The 24240-nt window shown below is 41.6% G+C and overlaps 3 protein-coding genes across 4 annotated transcripts in view; 2 read left to right on the top strand and 1 right to left on the bottom strand.

Moving 5' to 3' along the window:
• The window catches only part of LOC145424239 (uncharacterized), a 382435-nt gene that overhangs the window by 345580 nt on the left and 12615 nt on the right, over positions 1–24240 (top strand). The gene's annotated exons all lie outside the window — the stretch shown is intronic.
• LOC113011576 (protein NLRC3-like) overlaps positions 1–24240 on the top strand; it is a 471371-nt gene that overhangs the window by 209222 nt on the left and 237909 nt on the right. The gene's annotated exons all lie outside the window — the stretch shown is intronic.
• LOC145424265 (uncharacterized) lies at positions 5449–23370 on the bottom strand. 2 transcript variants are annotated; one of them, XM_080297441.1, is made up of 4 exons: positions 19639–23370; positions 11252–11357; positions 6909–7925; positions 5449–6583 (listed from the first exon to the last, which is right to left on the bottom strand). In XM_080297441.1, the coding sequence occupies exons 2-4, from the start codon at positions 11267–11269 to the stop codon at positions 5891–5893; spliced, it is 1728 nt and encodes a 575-aa protein (XP_080153567.1). In that variant the 5' UTR covers positions 11270–11357; positions 19639–23370; the 3' UTR covers positions 5449–5890. The 2 variants fall into 2 exon arrangements, with proteins under 2 accessions (XP_080153567.1, XP_080153565.1); XM_080297439.1 differs by lacking the exon at positions 19639–23370 and having other exon boundaries at positions 11252–16920.

A 24240-nucleotide genomic window follows, 5' to 3' on the forward strand; every position in this document is an offset into this window, starting at 1 on the left:
TATTTGACCACAAGCAATCTTTTCTGGTTTGATGCCGTCTTTGTAGCCAGAAACCAGCTCTCTCCTCGGCTTCCTCCACTACACGCTTCCCCCACGCCAGTCTCCTCCGTCACTATAAAGGGGAGAGTCATGAGCTCCATCACCCTCACCTGTGCCGTCCAACGTCCCGCCACCAGCCTCCACTGCAGCAGGCCAGAGACCACACCCCTGCCACAATAAGTAAAAGTATATCCTTGCTGTACCCTTAATGCTAAATGTGCTAAATTAACCGCTGCCTTTGCCCCTTTGGGATTATTCTTATGTCACTGGGATGTTGACCTTTGACCTTCACATTAGAGAGATGGGCAGACATAATTAGTGTATGAATTTTAAAGTAACAGGTAATAAAGAGAGTGCAGCAAATGTAGTCAGGTTTATTACTCTGTATCACACATGAGTGCCCGAGGGAGGCGGGGCTGACTGGGGAGACACAGGAAACAGAGAGACAGGGCTGACTCGACATGAAACGATGAAACGTGGGACACGGGAACAGAAACTAAACACAGGCTGAAATGAACACTGAGGGAGGGAGAACTAAGATTACTGAGAGCCTGATAAATAAGAAGAACAAAAACCAAGAAAAACAAGAGTCAAAGAAAAGCAAAAACACAAAGCATTGGGCCAGGACCCACTGCTGTGACATTTATATGTGATAAAAACATTAAAAACTGCTCAGATGTTGAAATCTTTCTACGTATACTTTAGGTTCAGCTCTCCAGCCTGGCATTTGGTTAAGCATGATTCAAACATTTGATTTTGTTTAACTGGTTTTAATTATAGTTACTTTTTGTGAACATTTGTTGCAGCATTTAAAAATACATCATTTATTTTCAAACTTTTATTTGATTTAGAGCATCATATTTGACCAACGTAAATGTTTTAATTTCATATAAAATAACTGAAGCAGTGAACTAAATATCTGAAATCTTTCCTTCCTTAAAAGTTATAATCCTACTTAAGTTATAGTGCAAACGCTTAAGCAACAAATATACTTGATGCTAATTAATTAATATTTCCCTTTGATGTTGCAACTATGCGGTCACTTCTGTCTTTAAACAAAATAATATTTTCCAGTTACAGAAATCATAAAGTCCAAACTAAAGTGCTACTGTTGCTATATGCATTTTATATAAATCATGGATGATGGTCCTGACATGAAGGAAGAGAAAGTTACAGGTTGCATCCTTTGACTTTGTCTCCGTGCCTTTGGGCCATTTTCAGAAGGACAGATGTTTCTGTTCAATTCTTAAATCAATTTTTTCAAACACAAACACTATTTTAAAGCTTCTAGAGAGTAAAATATTAATGATAATTATAATAACAATAATAAAAACAAAAGCTCTCAGATCCATCAAACCAAGCAGCAGAAAGAACAATAACTGAAGAGAAAACTTTAACCTTGTAGACTTCATTATGTTCCAGCTGCTCTACAGACGCTGTGACCTCGAACTTAAGCAGGTCGTAAAGTATGTGCAGCTCAATAACTTCATAATCAGACCCTGTGGTATTTAGGCAGCAGAACAACTAAGAATAACAACTACAAATAATGTTTTTCGGTTTCTGTTGTACTGCAAGGTTCTGTACAGGAGAACCAAACCAAGAGCAAATATTACGTCTCATTTACACCTGAGCACGAAGAGCCATCAACATTTAGCAAATTGAATCATCTTTGTTTAGATGCAAGAAGAATCATATAGAAATGAAAAAGTAGAAATAGAAATCCAGAGCAAAGATATCCTCTAATTCAGCGTAGCACATGTGCAGCTGCTGCGATTCACGTAAGCTAGAGGTCTGCGCGGGAATGTTTTTTTAGTCCCGCTCCCGCAAGGTTTTGTACCGCACCCGACCGCTCCCGCTGTATATTCAGTCTTTGTTCACCCGCTGCCCGCTTAGAATAATTTTCTACCCGACCCGACCGTTCCCGCTAAATTTAGATCTGGTTTCCAAAATCTCACATTTAAATGGGGTACCACCAAAAAATAGAGATAACAGATAAAACTGCAGGTTGTGCAATGATTGTATTTATTTTTCTTAAACAAGATGCATTTATCTGTCAACATGCAACATTTATCTTTTAACATGGAAAACGTGTTGCAAAAATAAAATAAATAAAAACGAATACAGCATTGTGGCCTACTTGTTATTTTTATGTAAAATACAAACGTAACATTTTTCTGTCAACACAGTAGGGAAAGTGTCACGAAAAAAAAAAAAAGTCACTTAAAATTGTAAACAAAAGAACAAAATAGTTGGCCACTGCGAAATTAAATGGTTGTTTAAACTATCAGTTTAACGAAAAAATGTCCCAATGTCGAATTCAAGGTCTCTCCTACAAAAGAAAATATGCATATATAAATACAACAATAAACGACATCTCAAAATTATAAACTATTAATCAAATGAACGAAACTTACTTAAAAAATCCAAATTATTTTAAATTTCCATGCAGGAAAAGAATGTCACTGACTGATGAGGGTTTCAGTACTGAACGTCTCTCCTCCAAAATCCGACCACAAAGGCTGAATGCTCTCTCGGAAGGTGCACTCGTTGCCGGGATGCAGAGGACAAATCTTGCAAGGTTGCTCAGGGCAGGGAACTGGGAACTGTTGGAATTCCACCACTGCAAAATGTTTTGTTGACTTGATAATTCAAGTTTCATGGTCCTGTACTCCTGAATCTGAACATCTAGTGATTTTGATCCACATGATTCTTCCTCTTCCTCCCAATCTGAAAATTTATGAAGAACAGTAGGCCTTTTGGCAGGTGTTGGTTCAACATCCTCATCATGTGCATGATCAAACTTTAAATCATCGATCATCTCCTTGACTCCCTGTATCACATTCTGTCGCCCTCTTTCATCTAACATTCTCAGACCTCGCAGATTTGGTGTCAGAAAGGTTGCTATTTTATAAAGCATGTGAACAGAATGGGATGAAGTGCTGTCTGCTGACAGTAATTCTTTCAGCCGTGTTACACAGACGGTTGCAATTTCAGAGAGCAGAGGGTCTTTTGTGGCTGATGTACAGTGCTCAATTAATCGCACAGACCACAGAAGAACAAGTGAGGCACTGGGAGCTGTGTTATCAGTTTCCAAGTCGTCAGTTGCCTCTTTGAAGGGTTTTAGGAATGATACTAGTAACTTAAGAGTACTGATGCTAATGCGTCCGATCTTGTCATAATTATTGCTCTCAGTCAGCACAGATGCAATGTCTTCGTACTGTTCCAAGACAGAATTTAACATGTCAAAGTTAGAGTTCCATCGTGTCTCTATGGATTGTTTCAGTGACTTTTTAAGCTTGCCCTGCTGTCCTGAGTGTTTGAAATATGTAACCAACTTTTTAACATCAGTCAGAAGGCTAGCGATCTCTGGAGACTTTTCGATTATGGCAGTACCAAACGCACTGGAGAGAGTCACGTTTAGTATGTGCGCTGTGCAGTTTAGCCTCGTGTATTCTCGTAAGGCACTGATCATGTTGGCTCCACGATCTGTGACAAAAATAATCTTTTTGCCCATGTCTGTCGCATCAATGCCAAACACTCTGAGATTCTGCAGCAGGTGCCTTCGAATGTTTTCACCTGTCTTTGAGGTGCTTGGGTCAAAAGGGGCAGCAAAAAGCACTCTTGAATGTAGCTCAGATTGCTCATTAACGTAATGGATGGTTGCAGACAAAAAGGACGTTTTTTGATATGTTTCTGTCCATATGTCTGCTGTAACAGCGCATCCAAACTTCGATATTGTTGCAGTGATTTCCTCCACAACATGTTTACGTAGACTCTGAGCCCTCATTTCAACATTTCTTGACACCGTTGTGGGGTGTGGTAGTATCTCACAGACATCGAACTTTCCTATTCTTGCTGCTGTGTCGACCAAATGTTGGGCCAGCTGTGTGAAGCCTTTTCCAGAGATGGTATCATACCGTCGAATGTCTTGGCAAACAAACTGAACACATTTGTCTCTGGTTTCTTTTTTAAACTTCTCTGGCACCAGCAAAGATTTAGTAAATGCCAGTTTTGTTTGCCCCTTTGTGATGGGACATGAGTGCCACCTTAAACCTGAGGTTCCAGTCTTGTGACTGCAAAAGGGTAAAACTTTGAGGCATTTATCGCATTGTACAAAGGGCAATTTTTTTCCATTTGCGTCTATGACGCATGAAAAAGACTCCCATACATCAGACTTGCCTGATGTGGGTTTCCTTAAAGTAAACTGACCGTTGTCTAATCCCAGCTGAACGTCCTTCAAGGAAATTGCATCTTCAGTTTGCTCTGCCATGTTGGTAAAGCGCGCTCTGATGCAGGTGATGCGCGCACAGAGTCACAGACTGTGCAAGTAAAATGCACGTGCAAAAAGCACTGATCCATGCGCTCAGTGCGTGTAACAGGCGTGAGCACTGGCTGTACCAGTGCTCAATTAGAATGAGGAAATCACAGATATGCTGTTCCGAAAAAATGTCGGGCACGCTATATTTTCAGACCGCCCGCTCCCGTTCAAATTACACCAGAGTTACCGACCGCTACCGCATTTTATTTGGAAATTTATTCCCGCGCCGCAAGAAATCTGGTCGGGTCCCGTGGCTCCCGCGGGACAGCCGCGGGAATGCAGACCTCTAACGTAAGCATTCGGCTCGTCGCTGTTGCAGATTTTTCTCTCGCTGTTCTGGCTCACAGCGCTGCAAACACAAAAATAAATATCCCCAAAGGTGTGAAAGGGAGCTAATTAGTAAGAGTATTGTTACTCTCCGCAGGAGTAGTCCAGCAGTAGAAATCAGTCCAATAACAAGGTGTGTAACATCTAGCAGGGTGACAGAAAAACCCAGGGTAACTTCTAAGGACCTCAACGTCTCTCTCACATTGTGTTTTTTAAACATGCTTCCATTTGTCACTTCAGTCTTTACTCTGAAATACAGGAAGAGAAATCATGGCTGAAACAATTTCTCATGAAACCAGGGGTGTGGTCCAACAGTCAGTTTGGTGAGGAAGGTTCCTAACTGAGAGAAGTGACCCAGAAGTATCTGTGTAGCAGCCACAATGAATCCAGATCATGAGCTTTATTAACTGATCAAAGTCTCTTCTTTCATCTTCTGTATCATTCAGTTTGCATTGGTAATGCCCATTATTGTAATGCTTTTTTAAGACGAGCAAAACTTTATTTCACTTTGGGTTAGCTGGGATAAGTGATGGATGGAGGGAATTTTACTTCAGCCACAGAAATCCTAAACAGGAAGGAGGAGCAGAGTTACAGTGGATCACTATCCAGCAGGGAAACAAGGTTTATTTCAATTTCTTGGCCATGAGTGAGATTTACTGAGTGGGCAAATTAGGGAGACGACACCATCAGATCCCGAGCCCTCCATGTGTTAATCAAGAGACTGCTGCTGTGCTACATCCATAAATAATGAATAAATTAGGAGCTAAAGCTGAAAGGACAGTTTATTTATACCATCTTCACGTGAACACATTCAAGAACATCACAGATGAAGAAACATTAAAAACTTCCACACTACATAAAGCAAGAAAAATAGTTTTTCTTTCAGGTGGTTTCAGAAAAACAGAAACATCAAACATCTCCAAGACTCTCTTTGAAAGAACTAAAAACCTTTGTTCTCATGGTCCAATCATGAGTGAACTCCCCGATGAAGCCTTGTGTGCTAAAACATGTCAGAGTTTTAAAGGTTAAACATGAGTTTCCAAAACGTTTTGCTGGAGAACAATGAACTATTTGACTGAGTTTCAATCATTTACAGACGAGCAAAACCAGGACAGAGAAAAAAGGACAAAACTGACTCAGTAAAACAACAGAAAAGAAGATCCCATGTAGATCTGTATTATGTAGAAGTTCAGCCCAGCAACCAGTTCAGTTCAACACAAGTTTAAATGATTCTATCTGAACTCTGTGGAGCCTGATCTCAAGCTTTTTGAGTCTGACACAGAAACCAGAGGATCTTTCTGTGTCTTCAGATTCACTGTGATCCAGTGATGGGAGTGATTTCAGCCCTGAGTGATCGCGCTGATGTTTGCACAGAGCAGACAATGAGGTGAATGTTTGGGCACATTGGTAACAGTGAAACAGTTTATTAGTAACGTGGGATCGTTTGTGTGCAGAGTATGATCTGAGCTTCCTGAAGCTCTTGTCACACTGGTCACAGCTGTAGTTTCCTTCCATGTGTCCACGTTCATGAATGTTACGATTACTTGACCGTGAGAAGCTTCTCTCACAGTGTCTGCACTTGTGTGGTTTCTCTCCTGTGTGGACTCGTTTGTGTGTTTTAAGCTTCCATGCAGTGGTGAAGGATGACCCACACTGATCACAGAGGTGCTTTTTAACCCCACTGTGAATCAGTTCATGTTGTTTTAAATCACTTGGTGTGGTGAAGCTTCTCCCACATTCTTTGCAGTATTTCAGTTTGTCTCCAGTGTGTCTACGTTGATGTCTTTTTAGGGTCTTTTGCCGACTGAAAGTTTTTCCACAGAGGTCACAATGAAAGTCTTTCCCACCACCACAGTGATGACATGGTTGAGAACTGGATCCATCTGTGTCGCTCTGCTTCTAAACAAAGACACAAAGACAGTGTAAGTCAGTCCTTCAACATTTGTATCCTGAACGTCGCCTGAAATAAAGAGCATCTCTGCAGACGTCCAACTACATTTGACTGTTTCAGTTAACACACTCAGTTTACTGGGCTGCAATAACTACAATACTACCACCATAATACTACAGTAATACTAAAATCATAACTGAAAGGAAAATCTGAATAATCACTCAGAGCTGCTTTTCCATGCAGTAGAATTGCTAACATGCTAACACAGTTTAATGAGCAGAGTTGTTCCAAACAGTCAGGCTAAAATGACAAGATAACAATATAAATACATACCTCACAGTAGCTGCACTTGTAGAGTCTCTTTCTGGTGTGGATCTGTTGGTGTCCTCTCAGGTAATGTGGAGATTTAAAAGTCTTCTCACACAGGTCACATTGATAAGGTCTCTCCTCAGTGTGGGTAAACATGTGTTGTTGTAAGTGTGCGTCTGTTGTAAAGTATTTGCCACACTGTTCACAGCAGTACACATCATGTCTGGTGTGAATGCGTAGGTGTGTATTTCGGCTCCCTCTCCGGCTGAAAGTTTTTCCACAGATGTCACAGCTGTATGCCTTAATTCCAGAGTGGGTAACTAGATGACTCTGTAAGCTGCTACTTTGAGTAAAAGCTCTGCCACACTGATCACAGCTGTACGCTTTAACTCCACTGTGGATGAGTTGGTGTTTTTTTAGGGAACGCTTCAAGGAAAAAGACTTTCCACACTCGTCACAGCTGAACGGTCTCTCTCCAGTGTGGATGACCTGATGCTGTTTTAGTGAAGCCTTCAGAGTAAACTCCATCCCACACTCGTCACAGCTGTATGCCTTAATTCCAGAGTGGGTAACTAGATGACTCTGTAAGCTGCTACTGCAAGTAAAAGCTCTGCCACACTGATCACAGCTGTACGCTTTAACTCCACTGTGGACGAGTTGGTGTTGTTTTAGGTAACCCTTCAAGGAAAAAGACTTTCCACACTCGTCACAGCTGTATGCCTTAATTCCAGAGTGGGTAACTAGATGCCTCTGTAAGTGGCTACTGTGAGTAAAAGCTCTGCCACACTGATCACAGCTGTACGCTTTAACTCCACTGTGGACGAGTTGGTGTTGTTTTAGGGAACCCTTGAAGGAAAAAGACTTTCCACACAAGTCACAGCTGAACGGTCTCTCTCCAGTGTGGATGACCTGATGCCGTTTTAGTTTAGCCCTCAGAGTAAAACCCTTCCCACACTCGTCACAGGTGTGTTTTTTCTCTCCCTTTCTTCTGTGAGGTTTGTCGGCCTCCTGAGAGCGCTGACTTCTGGCTCCATGTTGGTCCTGCAGTGACAGAGATACAAACAGAGGCAGTGAGTGAAATGCAGTCGTGGAACAAACTCAGCCTTCAAACTCCATTAACACTAGTTTTAAACCTGAAGGTGGAGCGTGGCACCAAACACCTTAAAGGTCTCTTATCCCCACCTGCTGGTAGTTCTAACACATTACATCCAACCTGCTGTTAAAGATAATTCATGACTGTTCAAACACTAAAATCATGCACACACACACACACACACACACACACACACACACACACACACACACACACACACACACACACACACACACACACACACACACACTTTTATAATTTAGATTATTTTGTTGTTTCCTATTACATATTTCTATAATTTGTATAGATTTATACAGAATTATTCAGTGATAATAAATCCTATGTTTGTTTATTCTAAAGGAACCCCGTTAGCTTCCACAACAGATGTTGCTCGTCTTCCGTCAAATACTCACATAAAATATTACACAATAAAGTGGATTCAAGATATCCACATAATTTCACTCTTACATCCACAGTGAGGTTTCACAATTGTTCAAATATAAGCAATCAATAATAATAATAATAATAATATCAATAACATTGAGGCACATTACACAAATTTCAAAAACAAATCATGTCTTACAATATTTACAACAACTAAAAGCTCTGTAAATCGGCTTTTAAGTGTTCATTGAAGTTTTGAATAATTCTCTAATTTTTGAAGGCAACTTATTCCACTTAAAAGTTGCTCTAAATGTAACAGTTTTACAAAACGTTACTTTTAACTCGAGCATTTACTAAATTGCAGCTTGTTGAAAACTGTGTAATATGATGATGTATTTCATCTGGATACTGCAGCTGAGCAGAATAAATGTGGTGTGTTTAACAGAATTGCTTTCTTTAGAACTACAAGTAAGCCATAGAATATTTTAGCCTGTACAGGAAGCCAAGAAAGGTTATTATGCATTTGATCAATATTAGTATAGTATGAACATCTTCACACTAATCTGGACGCCTTATTCTGGACTAACTGAAGTCTGTTAAGATCTGTCTTATTAGCTGCTGACCAAATGATTGAACAATACTCCAGATGAGACATTACTAGTGCATTAATGACATCTTTCATAATGAAGAAGTGATACACAAAGAGCATTTCATAGCCATAGCTATGCCTTGTCGGCAGAGTTATGTGACATTAGTGATGTTTGTACTTTCAGCGTTAACTTGGTTTTAAAGCCTTTAAAATATACGCCGTTCAATAGTCGACCTTCATCTGACAGAGAATGTGATGATTTTGTGGATAATTAAAGTCAGTCATATATCCACAAACACAACAAGCTGAAAGTCAGTGATGCTGCTCGGTTTGCAGTCCTGAACATCACGGCACAAGCAGGATCCACTGCACTGTTAATGTTAGCTGTGTTATATTGCTGCCTCTGTTCGGTGGTGTCGAGCCAAACGCACTTTAACGTGTGTTTGAACGAGCTGACGGTTCACTCGTTAAGCTGAAAGAAAGATGCTTTAATCACAGCAGTCACACATGTGTCCACTGCACCATCTGGAACTCTTCTTGTTTACACTCGTAATAACACAAACACTAAATCCTGCTTCTCTGGTGCTGTTGTGTAGCAGTGTGTACACCTGAGACTGTCACCTGTCTGTCTGTCCTGCACTCTCTCTCTGTTTCTTTCTCTCTGATTGTGGAATAAAAGTATGAACATGTGTTTATAAGTTACACTTGTGTTTGAATCCTGCAGCTTATCACACATTTGATTTCCATGTGTGACGACTGCAAGTGTCCAGAGTGAGGACAGACTGAGGGAGCCACTGCTGCACATCATCTGTGAGGCTTTGCAGCCCTGATGATCCACCAGGACAAACTCAGCAGTGTGTGAGGAAGAGGAGGAGGAAGAGCCAGCAGCAGCTGACAGATGGAGGGAATAGACAGACTGTTCCCTGTTTGTGAAGGACTGCTAGGAAAGTTTAACATAACTGTCTGTGCTGAATCAGTCTTATTAGGTAATGTTCAAATAATGTGATCATCCCAGTGTTTTCAGTGTGGGAGAAAGTACTCAGGGCCTTCAAGTTACACACTATGAAAGGCAGCAACAAGTTTAATGTTCAGAAACCTAAAGTCTGTATCAGCAGCAGGATGGAGCTAAAAATAAATGTTGGTTTCAGTTCTATGAAGCTTTGAGTATTTTGGATCAGTAGCTGCTGTGTTTGTTGCATCATATTGCTGTAACTGTTTATATGCTTTATATATTCTGAGCTAAGTTGATCTATAGTGTTACATCATATTCTATAAGGATGTTATGTGTTTGTAGACTTTCTGCCCAGTTTGACCCATTTAGCAGAAGTCAGCCTGTTTAAGGCTGACGTCTGCTAAATGTTACATGATACACTCTCAGAAATACGAGAGAGAACAAGGGGAGAGAAGAGAAGAGAGAAGAACATTTTTGGTCTTTAAATATTTGGTCTATAGGAACATACTGGTGTTTAAAAGTCCAGAAATGCCCCTTTAAAGGTTCAATCTGAAATAAAGTACAAATCTGTATTATAAAACGTTTCCAGCTGTTAGTATCATGGTTGCTAGGCAACCTGGGCAGCGCGACGGAGGCTAGACGTCCCGTTTCACGAGCCTACGAGCCTCGTACTTCGGCCTTAGCGGTCTTTGAGTACGCGGCCCTTGAGGACTTTAAAGCTGCAGAACCTGAATCGGGATGCAGCCATGATGATCTCCAGCCTCGTGCTCGCCAACATTCTCACCTGAGTTAAGAAGACGATCACTGAAATGGTCTCAGCAGGTCCTTTGATGACAGCAATGAAATGCAGCGGTAAGGCTTTTTGGGGATTAAGTTCGTTTTCATGGCAAAGAAGGACGATGCAGTTCATCTGATCACTCCTCATAACATTCTGGAGTGCAGGCAAAATGCTATTATAAAAACTTAAGCAGCAACTTCTCCAGGTTCCAATATTTATGCAATTCTCAAAGCTTTTGGCCACGACTGTATAACCTCTTCTGAAGTTTAGTGGATATTATACATGGTTATGCTCAGGATGTGTCGGCCAGTTTCCACTGGAAACGCCTTTTGGTTAAACTGTCAGCGAGGAATTTGCATTTGCACTGTTACATTTTTATAGAACTTTAATGCACATAAACAACAGCTGCTTGTTTCAGTGAAAATACATTGATGGGTTTTTAATAAAGTTGTGCAGCTGTAAAGTATTTTGTCTGGTGTCAATTCTATCGTCAGCTACATCGTTATGGCAAATGTTCAAATGTATATGGTGATAAATATCTTTGGTCATATGGTCCTGCTCTGTCTGTCACCTTCTGTGTTGAGCTCATTGTTTCCTCTGTAGTGGCTGAGCTGAGTCCAAGTAGCTGAAAATGTTCCTCTGCTGCTCCGTCAGACTCTCCTCCTCCTGCTGATCAGCTGGGACACAAAACAGATCTTTGTTAGGCTCCACACTGCACTGAAGAGTCAAAGTGTCTCATATGTTCATCTGACAAGTAAAAGAACACATTTTTGTTTCCCGAGGTGGGCAACTTGTTGGAAACAAACACAAAAGCTTTGAGCACTGATACCTGCCATTGCTGGCATTGAAAGATGCAACGCCAGCAATGTGGATTGTCAAGACTCAAACCAATCATCAAGCAAAGACAACAGGGATCATTTGTTTCTGTTTATTTAGCATTCACAGCATTTGTAGTTGCCTTCTGTGCAGGGGAAGTCCACGCACACTGTGTGGTACCGCCATCCGCAGAAGGTGCATTCAACCTCTGTAAGAGAAACGAGATTGTCTGAGACTGAAATGATATTCACTAAAGAAGTGGTGATTTGTAAAACTTCACATTTTGATCCGGGACGTACTCTGCATGAAAACAAGCGCTCACTCTTCCTGCTCAACAAATGACAAGGGCGGAGCCTTATACCACGTGATACAGAAGCTGTGCCGTGTGATGCTAAAATTAGCAGGGAAAAAACAACGGCGAGCACGTCAGGGACTGTGCAAAACGAGGGATTTAGGAAAAGGAAGAGAGAGAGCAAGCAAGAGAGAGAAATAAAAGAGCAAGAGAGAGAGATGGAAGAGCAAGAGAGAGAGATGGAAGAGCAAGAGAGAGAGATGGAAGAGCAAGAGAGAGAGATTGAAGAGCAAGAGAGAGAGAGCCAGGGCATCGATTATGGTTAGTTTGAGTCTTGACAATCCACATTGCTGCCATCTTTCAATATGTTTGAATGCACCAGTGTAAGTGCAGCCACTCAGACTCAATGTGTTCATAGAAACAGGTGCACATGTGTCACGAGTTCATCCAGCAGTAGCTATGGCACTTGGCCACAGGGGGCAGCAGTGGACTGACCTGCATTTGAGACTGCTCCAGCTGCTCTGTGACAGTCAGTAGATCTGCTACAAATTGCAGATCATATGCAAGTTTTGGAAATGACATTATAAATATTCCTAACTTGGCCATGGCAGCCATGTTGATGCATTACCTATATTGGCTGAAAATGTTCATTTGCAGAGAAAAGACACAGGCAGACTGTGCTTACAGGACAACAACAACAACAACAATCTTTATTTATAGAGCACATTTAAAAACCAACGGCATGCCAAAGTGCTTAACATAGAACAAATTAACACAAGTATAATCAGAGTCATAAAAATAAAAGTGTAGAATTATGTTCATAGGAAAAAGCCACCAATAGAAAAAATATAACTATAGCACATAGCTATAGCACAATATAACTGTGCCATCAACACACAATGGGGATAAGACATACACAGCGCAAATAAAAAGCAAGATAGGAAAATTAGTAAAATAAATCACTGCAGACAAGGCCAGCATTTAACCGGTAGAAAACGCAAGATTAAACAAATACGTTTTAAGCCGTGATTTAAAAGATTGAATAGAGTCAGACGCCCGAATGCCAATGGGAAGGTTGTTCCACAACTCTGGTGCGGCCAGGGCAAACGCTCGATCACCTCTAGACTTCAGCCGAGATCTAGGCCGCACCAACAGTAACTGTGAGGATGATCTTAAAGCCCTAGCAGGACATATAAGCTTAAGAGTTCCTTAAGATAGCTCGGTGCTGTGTTATTAGTGATTTTAAAAGTAAACAGCAGAATTTTAAATTGGATACGGTATTTCACAGGCAACCAGTGCAAATCAGCTAGGACGGGAGTAATGTGGGCAAACTTCTTAGTTTTGGTTAGAATGCCTGCAGCAGCATTTTGGACTGTCTGTAATCTATGGAGGAGGGCAGAGTGGAGTCCAAAATAGAGTGAATTGCAGTAATCCAGCCTCGAAGTTACAAAGGCATGGATGAGTTTTTCCAGGTCTTTATGCGGGATGTACTGCCTGGCCTTAGAAATAAGGCGGAGTTGGTATAAACTCGATCTAACAACAGCAGACACTTGTCTATCAAGTTTAAATGAGCTGTCAAGTAACACGCCCAAATTCCTAACAGTGTCGGAAAAGGAGCTAGTGAGAAAACCAAAAGCATCACGAAGTTTGGCACGAAGGACGTCACTGCCAAAGACCACAATTTCAGTTTTCTTATCATTAAGGATAAGAGTATTTGCCAGGAGCCATTGCCTGACCTCACACATGCACTCTCGAAAACTATTCAAGGACAAAGCTAGGTCATCATTTAACTCAAAGTAGATCTGAATGTCATCAGCATAATAATGAAAAGCGATGTGATATTTCTCAAAGATAGCGCTTAATGGAAGCATGTACAATGAGAACAGAGTAGGGCCTAACACAGATCCCTGAGGGACACCACAACAGACAGGTACAGCGGAGGAAGAGGAAGTGGCCAAGTGAACCGAGGAGAGCCGATTGGACAAGTATGATTTAAACCAATCCAAGGCAACACCCTTGATGCCTACAGCGTGCTCAAGTCTCGCCAATAGGATTTTATGATCAACCATATCGAAAGCCGACGATAAATCCAATAGCACTAGGACCGAGGAGCGCCCATTGTCAGCCATTAGTAGAAGGTCATTGAGAACTCGGAGCAGCGCTGACTCAGTGCTATGATGTGGTTTGAAGGCCGATTGGAATTTATCATTAATGCTATTCTCATCCAGGTAGGCCTGGAGTTGAAGCAACACTATCTTCTCAAGAATTTTGGCCAAGAACGGAAGCTTGGAAATCGGCCTATAGTTCGCATAATCATTATAATCGAGGTTCCTTTTTTTAAGAACAGGCTGAATTATAGCATGTTTAAAGGCTGATGGTACGCAACCAGAGAGCAAAGAAGAGTTCAAAAGGGACAATATACTAGGTCCAATTGCACTAAAACAGTCCTTAACTATACGAGATGGAAGAACATCATATACGAGATTAGTATTGTTCATTTGTTCAACCAGACGCTTAAGAGTAGGGAGTGAAACGGGTTCAAACTGATAGAAGAGGAACAGTCAGGGGTAAACGCAGGGCCTGTCATTAAAGGAAGAGCAGATTTAAGAGATGAGACTTTATCTAAAAAATAATTTAAAAATTGTTCGCAAAGAACCGTGGAGCACGGCAGCGGCATAGTGGGGCAGGGGTTGACCACAGAGTTAAAAATTTTAAATAAAATTCAAGGATTGTTACCATTGGTAGAGATAATTTTTGAAAGAAAAGCTGCTTTAGCCATTTTGGCAGCAGTTTGAAACTTCAAGCGACTAGTACGTAGGATGTCGTAAGATGCCTGGAGTTTATCTTTCCTCCACCTTCTCTCATCCCGCCGACACGCACGTCGTAGAGCGCGAACAGAGTCACTTAACCAACATTGTGAGTAAGTTCTGGGGCGCTTCATTTTAATAGGTGCCACAGTGTCGAGGATGGAGGAACATGTAGTTAACAGGGTATTGGCAAAATTCTCAACCATATGAGGGGTAAGACAATCTGACGTAATAGATGCAGAATACACAAAAGAAGCAGAGAATTTCACCACAGTATCAGCATTAACAGTGCGCACATCACATAATAACGTTACATGTTATTATGTGATGTTACTGAAATCATCATGAATAACAGGAGTGGTGATTCCTGTAACTTTGTGTATATAATTTGGCATTTCTTACTGATGTAGGCCAAAAATAAATACATAAACTGAGCACCTGATGGCTTTGAACTTTTGTTGTCCATCTTCCATTGGTTTGAATTTTGCGCTCCAGTACAAACACAAATCCCCCAACCCGAGGATCAGCACAATTAACCTAACAGACCTACACCTTAGTTCACAGATTCACTTTGTCTAAGGTTGATTTCTGGGATTTCACACAACCCAGGATTCAGATCGTGAATCCATGATGGGCTTGGATTTACATCATTATAAATGAAATGTGCTCTACTTGGAAGCAGCCGGCCCCGCCCCTTTTGACGGGTTGTGTGAGACTTTAAATCATCAAACTGTAAATTATAAATTTTAATTGTTATTGATCCTTTACCCCGAGTCCTAAAGTGTAGATTTATTTTCTTACTCTTCTTATATTTATTGTTTGTTTACTTGCACCGCTGTAACTGCAGCCTCGTCGTCTCGTCTCTCTATATGCTGGACTGTCTGTAGCGGAGATGACAATAAAGTTTACTTTGACTTCAGCAGCGCGCAGGCGCACCGAGGGCTCTCGCGCTCACTTTATATAATTTAGAAAAAACATCGGTGCAGATTATAAGTCTGTATCATAATATCTGTTTGTTGTGTTGTTTTTATTTTGTTTTGCGAGTTGGTTATTAGATGCCGCTCCAGCCAGCCAGAGACTCCCCGCCATAATAAACTACGTATTCTCTTATTGCTGTTACCAAGTTCCTGTGAAAAGCAGATTTTTCCCACTGCTGACTCAGCTGGATCAGGGAGAGTGACTGAGGCAGATATTGAGCTGTCAGTGTTTTTATATAACATTAAAGTCCCTGAGGGTATGGCACCAAGCACCATTGAGAATTCCCCAACACTGTTTGACAAGTTTGACGAGCATCTTGACTTTTGGTCTTTGGATGTTAACAGTCCTGGATATGTGACTTCTTGTTTAACAGAAATGTTACAGAGAGCATTTGCAGTGCAGCCTTTAATTGCTAGTAATTCACATTTTTTTTAGATTTCGACATAAAGCAGATGCCTCAGAGAAATCACTAATAACACTAAGGGCTGGACGGATTTGATTTGCATTCTTCAAGAAGAGTGTGGTGTCATCAGCTAGCTGGCTGATGATGAGCTCCTTATCAGCTGTGCTGATTCCTTGTATAACAGGTCAAATCTCGGGGTGGAGTCTTAATCATTTTAATTGAGCTATTGCCATTCGTGTACAAGGTTTTGATAGCTTTACAGAAAAATGCCAAATTTTTCCAAAGAGTGGAAAATAAATTGATGTTCAATTGTATCAAAAGCCTTTTAAAAATCCAGGAAGAGAATGAAGCTATAGTCAGATACCAAATCAGAGTAATCAAGTAGATCTAAAACCAGTCTCATGTTCTTAGAAAGGTGTCTGTTTCTCATAAAGCCTGATTGTGTCTCATCCATAATTGTGTCCAAGAACTCTTTCATTCTGTTAGCAAGTACTAAAGCCATAATCTCATAGTCATCATTGAGCAGACAGATGGGTCTCCAATTGTCAATAAGAAGTAAGTCTTTGTTTGGCTTTGGAATAAGTGTTATGAGACCCTGAGTAAGAGTAGGAGGGAGGATGTTATTCTCTACACTTCCTATGAAAAGCTGCAGTAAGAACGGAGCCAGGAGATTAGAAAATGATTCATAAAACTCTGCAGTTAAACCATCTGTGCCGGGAGATTTGTTGGCCTTAAGTGCAGAAATAGGATTACAAACGTCCTCCACAGTCAGAGGGCTGTCACAGTGACTTCTATCTTCCACAACAATAGTTTTTAGGTTTTTAATATTATTGAGAAACAGCGTTGAGACATATATATATATATTCTACTTTTCTAAATGATTGACTATTTCAATGGAGAACCTAAATGACACGGACCCGTGTTTGTTATTACATATCTCTATTTTGAATGTGACAAGTCTATCTTTGCCTGTTATTCATAGGTATTAACAGAGTTTTTGGCCTTTTTTTCCTCTATAACAGTTAATTGACTCTTTACAGTGGCCTGCTATGGTTAATAATAACATGTTCAGTCATGAGTGAAATCAAAGCTTTTCTTCACTTTAGCATTTAACATTCCCAACAATATAATGTGATACCTTAATTAAAACACAGCTAATAAAACACAATTTTCTTAATGCAAACATCAGTGACTCAACATTAGCAACCAAAGGGTTCAGTCTGCAGCTCACACTCATGTGAAGCTACAGCCTCCCCCTTTAGTCTCTGTCATCCTTCTGCTCCTGCAACAACAAAACAAAGCAAGACAAAACCTCCACCCTTCTTCTACAGGCTGGGTGAATTGTTGTGGACATTCACTAATCCTAAAGTCGGCACCGTTTTTGTCTCAGTATCAAGTCAGTTAAACTTTTAGTCGTCAGTCCGTCACAGTCCAGTCACATGCATACATCCACACACATTCATACCAGATATTGCTGATAATGGAGTCTCACGCGCAGCCTATTCGAGCCTCCATCACCAGCAAGATGATGTCATCATTTTAAAGGAAAACAGCTCCTTGTTTTTGGACTGGATTGACTCGCTGCAATCCTTTTAGGCTCAGGACTTGTCATGTGATCAATGTCACATATAAGTGAATTTCTCAAGCCCATTGTAATCATGGAGAAAAACACTTTGCCACTGTTTCCAGTAAGAATATTTTATAGCGCTTTAAAGTTCAACCTCTCAGGTCTGGATTAAAGAGCTGATTTGTTAAATCGGGAACTCACAAAATACCAAAATATCACCAGCGGTGGATCACACCTCTCAGATGTTCTTATCTCAGTGCACTGTAACAAAAGCACAAACAAACGCAACCAATAAAATACTAATAAAGTAACAAATACTGGGGCCCATTGCAAACATGTCCAAGCATAAAACCATCTTTCTCTCTCTTAGAGAAAGAAAACAATCCAAACCTCACTGATAAAATCAACCTAGTGTCAAGCAAAACCCAAAAATCAACCAAAACTTCACCAGAAAGTTTTCCTCCCTCCCGGGACAATATTGTGCAGGAATACAGGCACCGTAACTCCTTTTGCACTGACAAAAACATGTTGGATTTACTTGATTCAATAGTGGACACTGGTTGCACACAAAGGTTTTGCTTTGGCAGAAACTTAAACAACTGAGTTAAATCAACACAACCTTTTCATATTCAGTAAAGCTGCATGTTGTGTTCATAAAACACGATTGAAACATGTTCAGATGGAGTAAGTTGAGCTCCTGGAACATTTTAATCCTTCAATTGAAATTGAATGGGTCTACAACAACTACCATCCTCCTATCTCTATCCTGGTTGCAGCAGGGCTGGGAAATAACCCTGAAGTGATAGGTTACCAGGCAGGGTACACCCTGGACAGCTCACCAGTCTATCAGATAGAAACACACAGCCGTTTACATTCATGGATAATTTAGCCCAGGACCTTCTTACTGTGGAGCAACAGCACTAACCAGCATGCCAACAATGGAGGAAATACAGGAAAGCTATGATTTCCTGTATTTGAGGCAGAATTATTTTGTTCTTGCCTTTGACAGGTTAATCCACAATAAATAGCAACAGCATGCATGTGGTGTGTGTGTCGTTGTCTGCCTCTTATAACTCCAGTGATTTTCCTGTAGTTTGAAATCTTATGCGGTGTTGACACAATAATTTGTTGTAAACCAGGAAATTCCCAACTGTGGTAGAAAGCACAGCTTAGCCTTAGCAAATGTTCAAAGAAAAGTCGTCACTTCCTGATTTCTGCTTCACTGATAAATATTGTCACACTGGGGTTTTTGCAAATGATATCAGTGAGCACTGTGTGGCAGCTGGAGTCAGACAACTGAAGCTCCCACAATCAAGACCACAAACAGCTTTCAAAGGAGATTTGAAGCTTTTCTGGCAGCAAGCTTCATGATTTATGGGACTGGAACTGGAACAGAAACTACCTGATCACCAATGGTGAGCTGGCATGGAATTATTTTTATGACATTTTATCAAAGTTATAAATAAGCATGCCCATTAACACATAGTGAGTGAGCATGTTGTCTTCCCACGCAGTGAACAGCGGATGCTAATGTTTTTGTCACTTTTTACAGAGTCAAACTCAAAGTAAGGTCAGTGCTTCCACGCTTTAAACGCTGCACGCTCACACTCTCTCCACACTCGATAGATTATCCATTGTTCATCTGCACACAGCTGCGGTTTTAGTAACGCAGTAACGCAGCGTGCTTACGGGAAAGTAACAGTAATCTAATTACCTTTGTTGCAATAGTAATCCCTCACTTTACTCGTTTCTTGAAAAAAGTAATCGGATTACTGCCCATCTCTGGTTGGAGCTGTGCACTTGTGGGTTCCACCTTGTGTACACGTTTATCTTTGCTGTGTGTACTTGTACCTCTGAGTGGAAGCTGAACTCTTGAGTTCGAGTATCGAAGCATCAGCTGTGACGTTAAAGTCCAAACAGCTCGTTCATTTGACGTGCAAATGAACGAAGGTAACGCCGTTTTCATGTGGATGTGTCACTGAGACACTTTCCACATCCACAGCTCACAAAATGGGAAAACTATAGAAGTATAACAATGAAGAAGTTACTATGTTACGGGTCCCAAGGATGAAGACCTCGATGACAAATATGTTACCTGTAAAAGCAGGTGAAGAGCAGAGTAAGGAAGACACGATGCGTCTCTGCTTTCCTCCAGAACGTGTCTGAGTCTGATTTATTTCACACAAATAAATGCTATAAAACACTAAACATGAGCTTTCAATATACTGTTCAGCTGCTTCCTCATTCACATCAATGACATTTACTTATTTCACAACATCAGTGAAATATACTCTTTTTAACTGGTTCACTTTCTCAAGTTCACACTTCTTTCCATAACAGCTACATCCTTTTATCATATCAATAAACACATCACATTGTCTTCTGCAGTGTCTTACTGGCTAAACAGTTCTATTCAATAACAGCATTGGTAAATACATTACATTTGTTCCCTCCAGTAATTTACTGGCAAAATCACTATTTAGTGCATCATGAAACACAGCTTGTTGAATCAACCCATGAATGCCTCTGTTAGCTACACAGAGTTGCTCAGAGTGCTTGTGTTACACTAGCTAATCTACTCAGTCACTTTAACAGAACTATTAACATTCACATCTCACAGAACTGATTTGATTGGAGCATTACAACACGTTTGCACAGAGCATAGGAGCGCACTGACTCTGCTTCACGAGCGCTCCACCTAACGAGCGGGCTCGCGGTGCGGTCGCGCGGGACACTCCTCTGGTTTTCTCCCGTGTTTACATATAAATAACTTTGGCGGACCGCCTTAACTCTCCCATTCACATTAACGTGGGTAACCATGGTGACAATAAACAACATTTTCGGTGCGAGCACCGTGTACCGACCTGTAAAAGCAGGTGAAGAGCAGAGTAAGGAAGACACGATGCGTCTCTGCTTTCCTCCAGAACGTGTCTGAGGAAGCAGCGGAAGGTGGGCTCCACTTACTGCTCCCCGAAACCCCGGAGCAAGCACCAAAGTTCCGCCCTCACTGCTTTCTAACATAAAATGAATCCCTGTTACATGGATTTTCTATCCTCTTAAAGAAACTGAAAATAAATACATATAGCAATGAAAAATGTCCCGTTACATGAGTGTTTTACACAAAATAATATTCATGTGGTCATTCCCTCACAGGGGTGCCACAACTACACTGCTGTTTTGACAGAGACACAGTGTGTTTATCTAACTTGGCTGAAGCCAAAGTTCTCCAGACAAATTCAGTCTGTTTCTGCCAAGTGTGAACTCACTGGATGAGCGCCAGATACACAGAATCAAAAAGGGATAAATTACTTTTCTTATGTCATGTTCCCGTCACAAACTGGCTCAAGGAGAGGGGAAGCAGGAGTCCACAGATGAAATGTTCCTATAAATAAAGTGGAATTTATTCAAACTTTACCAAAACTTCAACACATCAAATACAAGCAGTTCAGCAGGGAGTGGATGTGTGTTGCATGTGCCAGGTGGATGCAGAGAGAGGCCAGGGCCACGTTCAAACCTGAACACGCTGCACAGTGTTTTCTTCCATTTGTTAGGGATGAATGAAATGCTTCCTTGAAAGGATGTGTGCAGTCACCAGTGGGCGTGGAAGCATGTGCGCCCTCATTTGGTGGGTGTGCAAGAAAAGTCATCCTGTCACACAGCAATGCCTACATAAATCACACCACTCTGCTTAAAATAATAATGTTTAGTGAAGCAGGTGAAGCAAAGGGCTGCTTTTAATAGGCTGGGAGACCCAGGTGTGCTGCTTTAGCTGCTGAGCCTCTTATGACAGAACAGCGGAGAGTGGTAAGAAGGGAGGAGGGGGTCTGGCTGTGTTTGTGAACGATAGATGGTGTAACTCTGGGCATTTCTCTATCAAAGAGACGCTATGCTGTAAGGACATTGAGCTGCTAGCGGTTAGCATGAGACCGTACTATCTACCACGAGAGTTTACACACGTGATTATGATAGCTGTGTATGTCCCGCCCTCTGCTAACGCTGCAGCAGCCTGTGAGGTCCTGCACACTGTAACCAGCAGACTCCAAACACAGCACCCTCAGGCCCTTTTCCTGATCTCTGGGGACTTTAAAGATGATGTAACCATTTAATTATGGTTACATAATTAATTATGTAATTAATTATGCAAAATGCAAAACGCTCAGCTGTGTCTCCAATCAAAGCTCTGTAACTTCAGAGGTGATGTTCATATGTTGACTAATGGTTTTCTTTCATTTTTGATGTACTGCAGAATATTTGTATAAAATCCAGGCCAGGAAAATCTCCTTCATGTGTTTCTGTGTTTTGTCTTCAGCTACGTTGACACAAAGGCCTCTGCTGTGACGCTCACACCTTTGATAAAGTCTGGAGAGTGTCAGCTTCCTGTTTATAGATACAAAAATATGTAATGTTGTGAACTCTGGCCGCAGCGGCGCAAGAAAAAGGAGAATTACGGGAAGCACTCACAACAGGTAAAATCAAAATAACAAAGTAAAGTAGGATAAAATAAAAAACAACAAAAGAACAACACAATATACTTCCCCGTACTGTTACTGCTAACCTCTGTTAACCTAGTAACTCTTACCTTCTAACTGACAGCTGGTCAATAAACGAGCTCCATAAACGCTCCATATTCACCTTTACATGGAATATAAAGGGAAAAGAAGAAACACAGTGCTGTGTCAGCGTTAGACATATAGATATATCCTTGCTTTTAATACATTTGAAGGTGGGTGGGAGAGGTGCTTCTCCGCGTAGTCTACGGTCTCTTTGGGATCGCTAAAGCTTTTCCTCACATCACCATGGGTCACTAACAGCTTTGCAGGGTATAGCAGTCTGTACCTGACGCCGGTCATCCCACGTAGTCTTCCTCTCATATTTGCAAATGCGGCTCTGCGTTTCCAACAGAGGGAGGGAAATCTGGGAGGATGTTTATTTTAAAAACCCTTATACATCAGGTTCTTGTTCTCTGCAGCTTTCAGCAGAATTTCCTCACCAATGTGGTAGTAGTGCAATCTCAAGATGATGGGCCGAGGAAGATGACTTTGTTTGGGACGCTGGCGATTCGCTCTATGTGCTCGATCGATGAGTGGCTTCTCCTCGAGAGATAGCGCCTCCGCCAACAGGTGTGAACCAACTCAGTCATCTTGGGTCCCTCTGTGCCTTCTGGTATTCCTGCAGTTCTTAAATTATTCCTCCTGGAGTGCCTCAAGAGCTCCACATCTCTCATCTAACTTCTTTACCTCCGCAGACAAACGCTCCACAGTGGCCTGGAGAGTGGCGATGGTGTCAGAGTGGTTCGAGGCACAGTCCTGCAGTTCAGTCAAAGTGTTATCATGCCTGGCCACGTCGCTTTTTATGTCCGAAATTGAGGGCTGGATGCTCTGGTTCAAGGATGATATCTCGCCTCCTATGGTGGTAGAAATCTCTAATATGCAAGTGTCCAGTGCTAGTTAGTTAGTTCTAGTTCTAGTGGTTAGTGGGGCTTTATTTGATGATTCTAGTGTGTGTTACATTGTTGTCATATTGTTGAGTCGCAGAGCTGCACAGTGTTACAGTTTCTGTAGAGTCTGGTATAAGGAACTCAGATCCCTCTGTGAATAATGTTCACTGAAACTGATCTGTAGTTAATGAACTAGTCAGGATTTACACTAGAGAATGTTTCTGCCATTACATGGCCTGTATTTGTAGAGCGCTTTACTCGTCCCTAAGGACCCCAAAGTGCTTTTTTGCCCAAGGACACAACGACCGAGACTGTCCGAGCCGGGGCTCGAACCGGCAACCTTCCGATTACAAGACGAGCTGCCAACTCTTGAGCCACGATCGGCCCACATATTGTTGTCTTTTGTTGCAGACACCAAGTGTTGAGATCCTGTCTCAACCTCCTACATTCTTCCAGCAGGTTACACATTATTTTTTGTATTTGGAATCAAATATATGTGTCAGTTGGGCCTAGTGCAGGGGTCAGCAACCTTTAACACCCAAAGAGCCTTTTGGACCCGGTTTCCACGCAAAGGGTCAGGGTTCGGGAAAACACTGGGAGCCGCAAATACTTTCTGACATCTAAAATGAAGATAACACTGTGTATATTGTTTTTACCTTTATGCTTTGTGTGAACAACTACAGTGTGTTGCTTATGAAATCCATGAAGTGCTACAGAGAAAATTACATTTGATTTATGTAATGAACACATTTTGAGCTCTTAAAGAAATATAACAAAGGAAAGCTGAACTACAATGATCCATGTAGCAAACACAAACTGTTATATCGCCTTTGGGCTTTTGGAGCCTTGACCTGACTTTTAAAAGTCAGGTCAAGGCTGTGGTGGGCGTGGTCTGCAGCGCCGCTGCAGGGGAGGCGGACGCACCTGAGCGGCACCCGCAATCACGCCTTAACGTCTGTGCTCTCTCTGCTGTTGTTGGTGTGTGTCGGGCTGTGAGCTGCAAAGCTACAGCCGGCTGTGTGCGCACAGCAACCGTGTGTGTAAAGTGGTCAATAAAGAGATGCTGAAAAGCGCGTTCATGCAAACATCGTCGGGTCTGCCGTGATATGTTTACAACGGGACTTCTGCTCCTGAACCTCTGCGCACAGCGTCTGCAGGTCGGGGCTGTACGAAGTCACTTTATCTCTACAGCCTTGAAAGCCCATTCACTCACACATTCACACAGTATGTGTGTGTCTGTGTTACACTGTGGACATCCCT

Source organism: Astatotilapia calliptera, chromosome 3 (genome assembly GCF_964374335.1).
Source record: "Astatotilapia calliptera chromosome 3, fAstCal68.1, whole genome shotgun sequence".
In the NCBI taxonomy this organism is placed as follows: Eukaryota; Metazoa; Chordata; class Actinopteri; order Cichliformes; family Cichlidae; genus Astatotilapia; species Astatotilapia calliptera.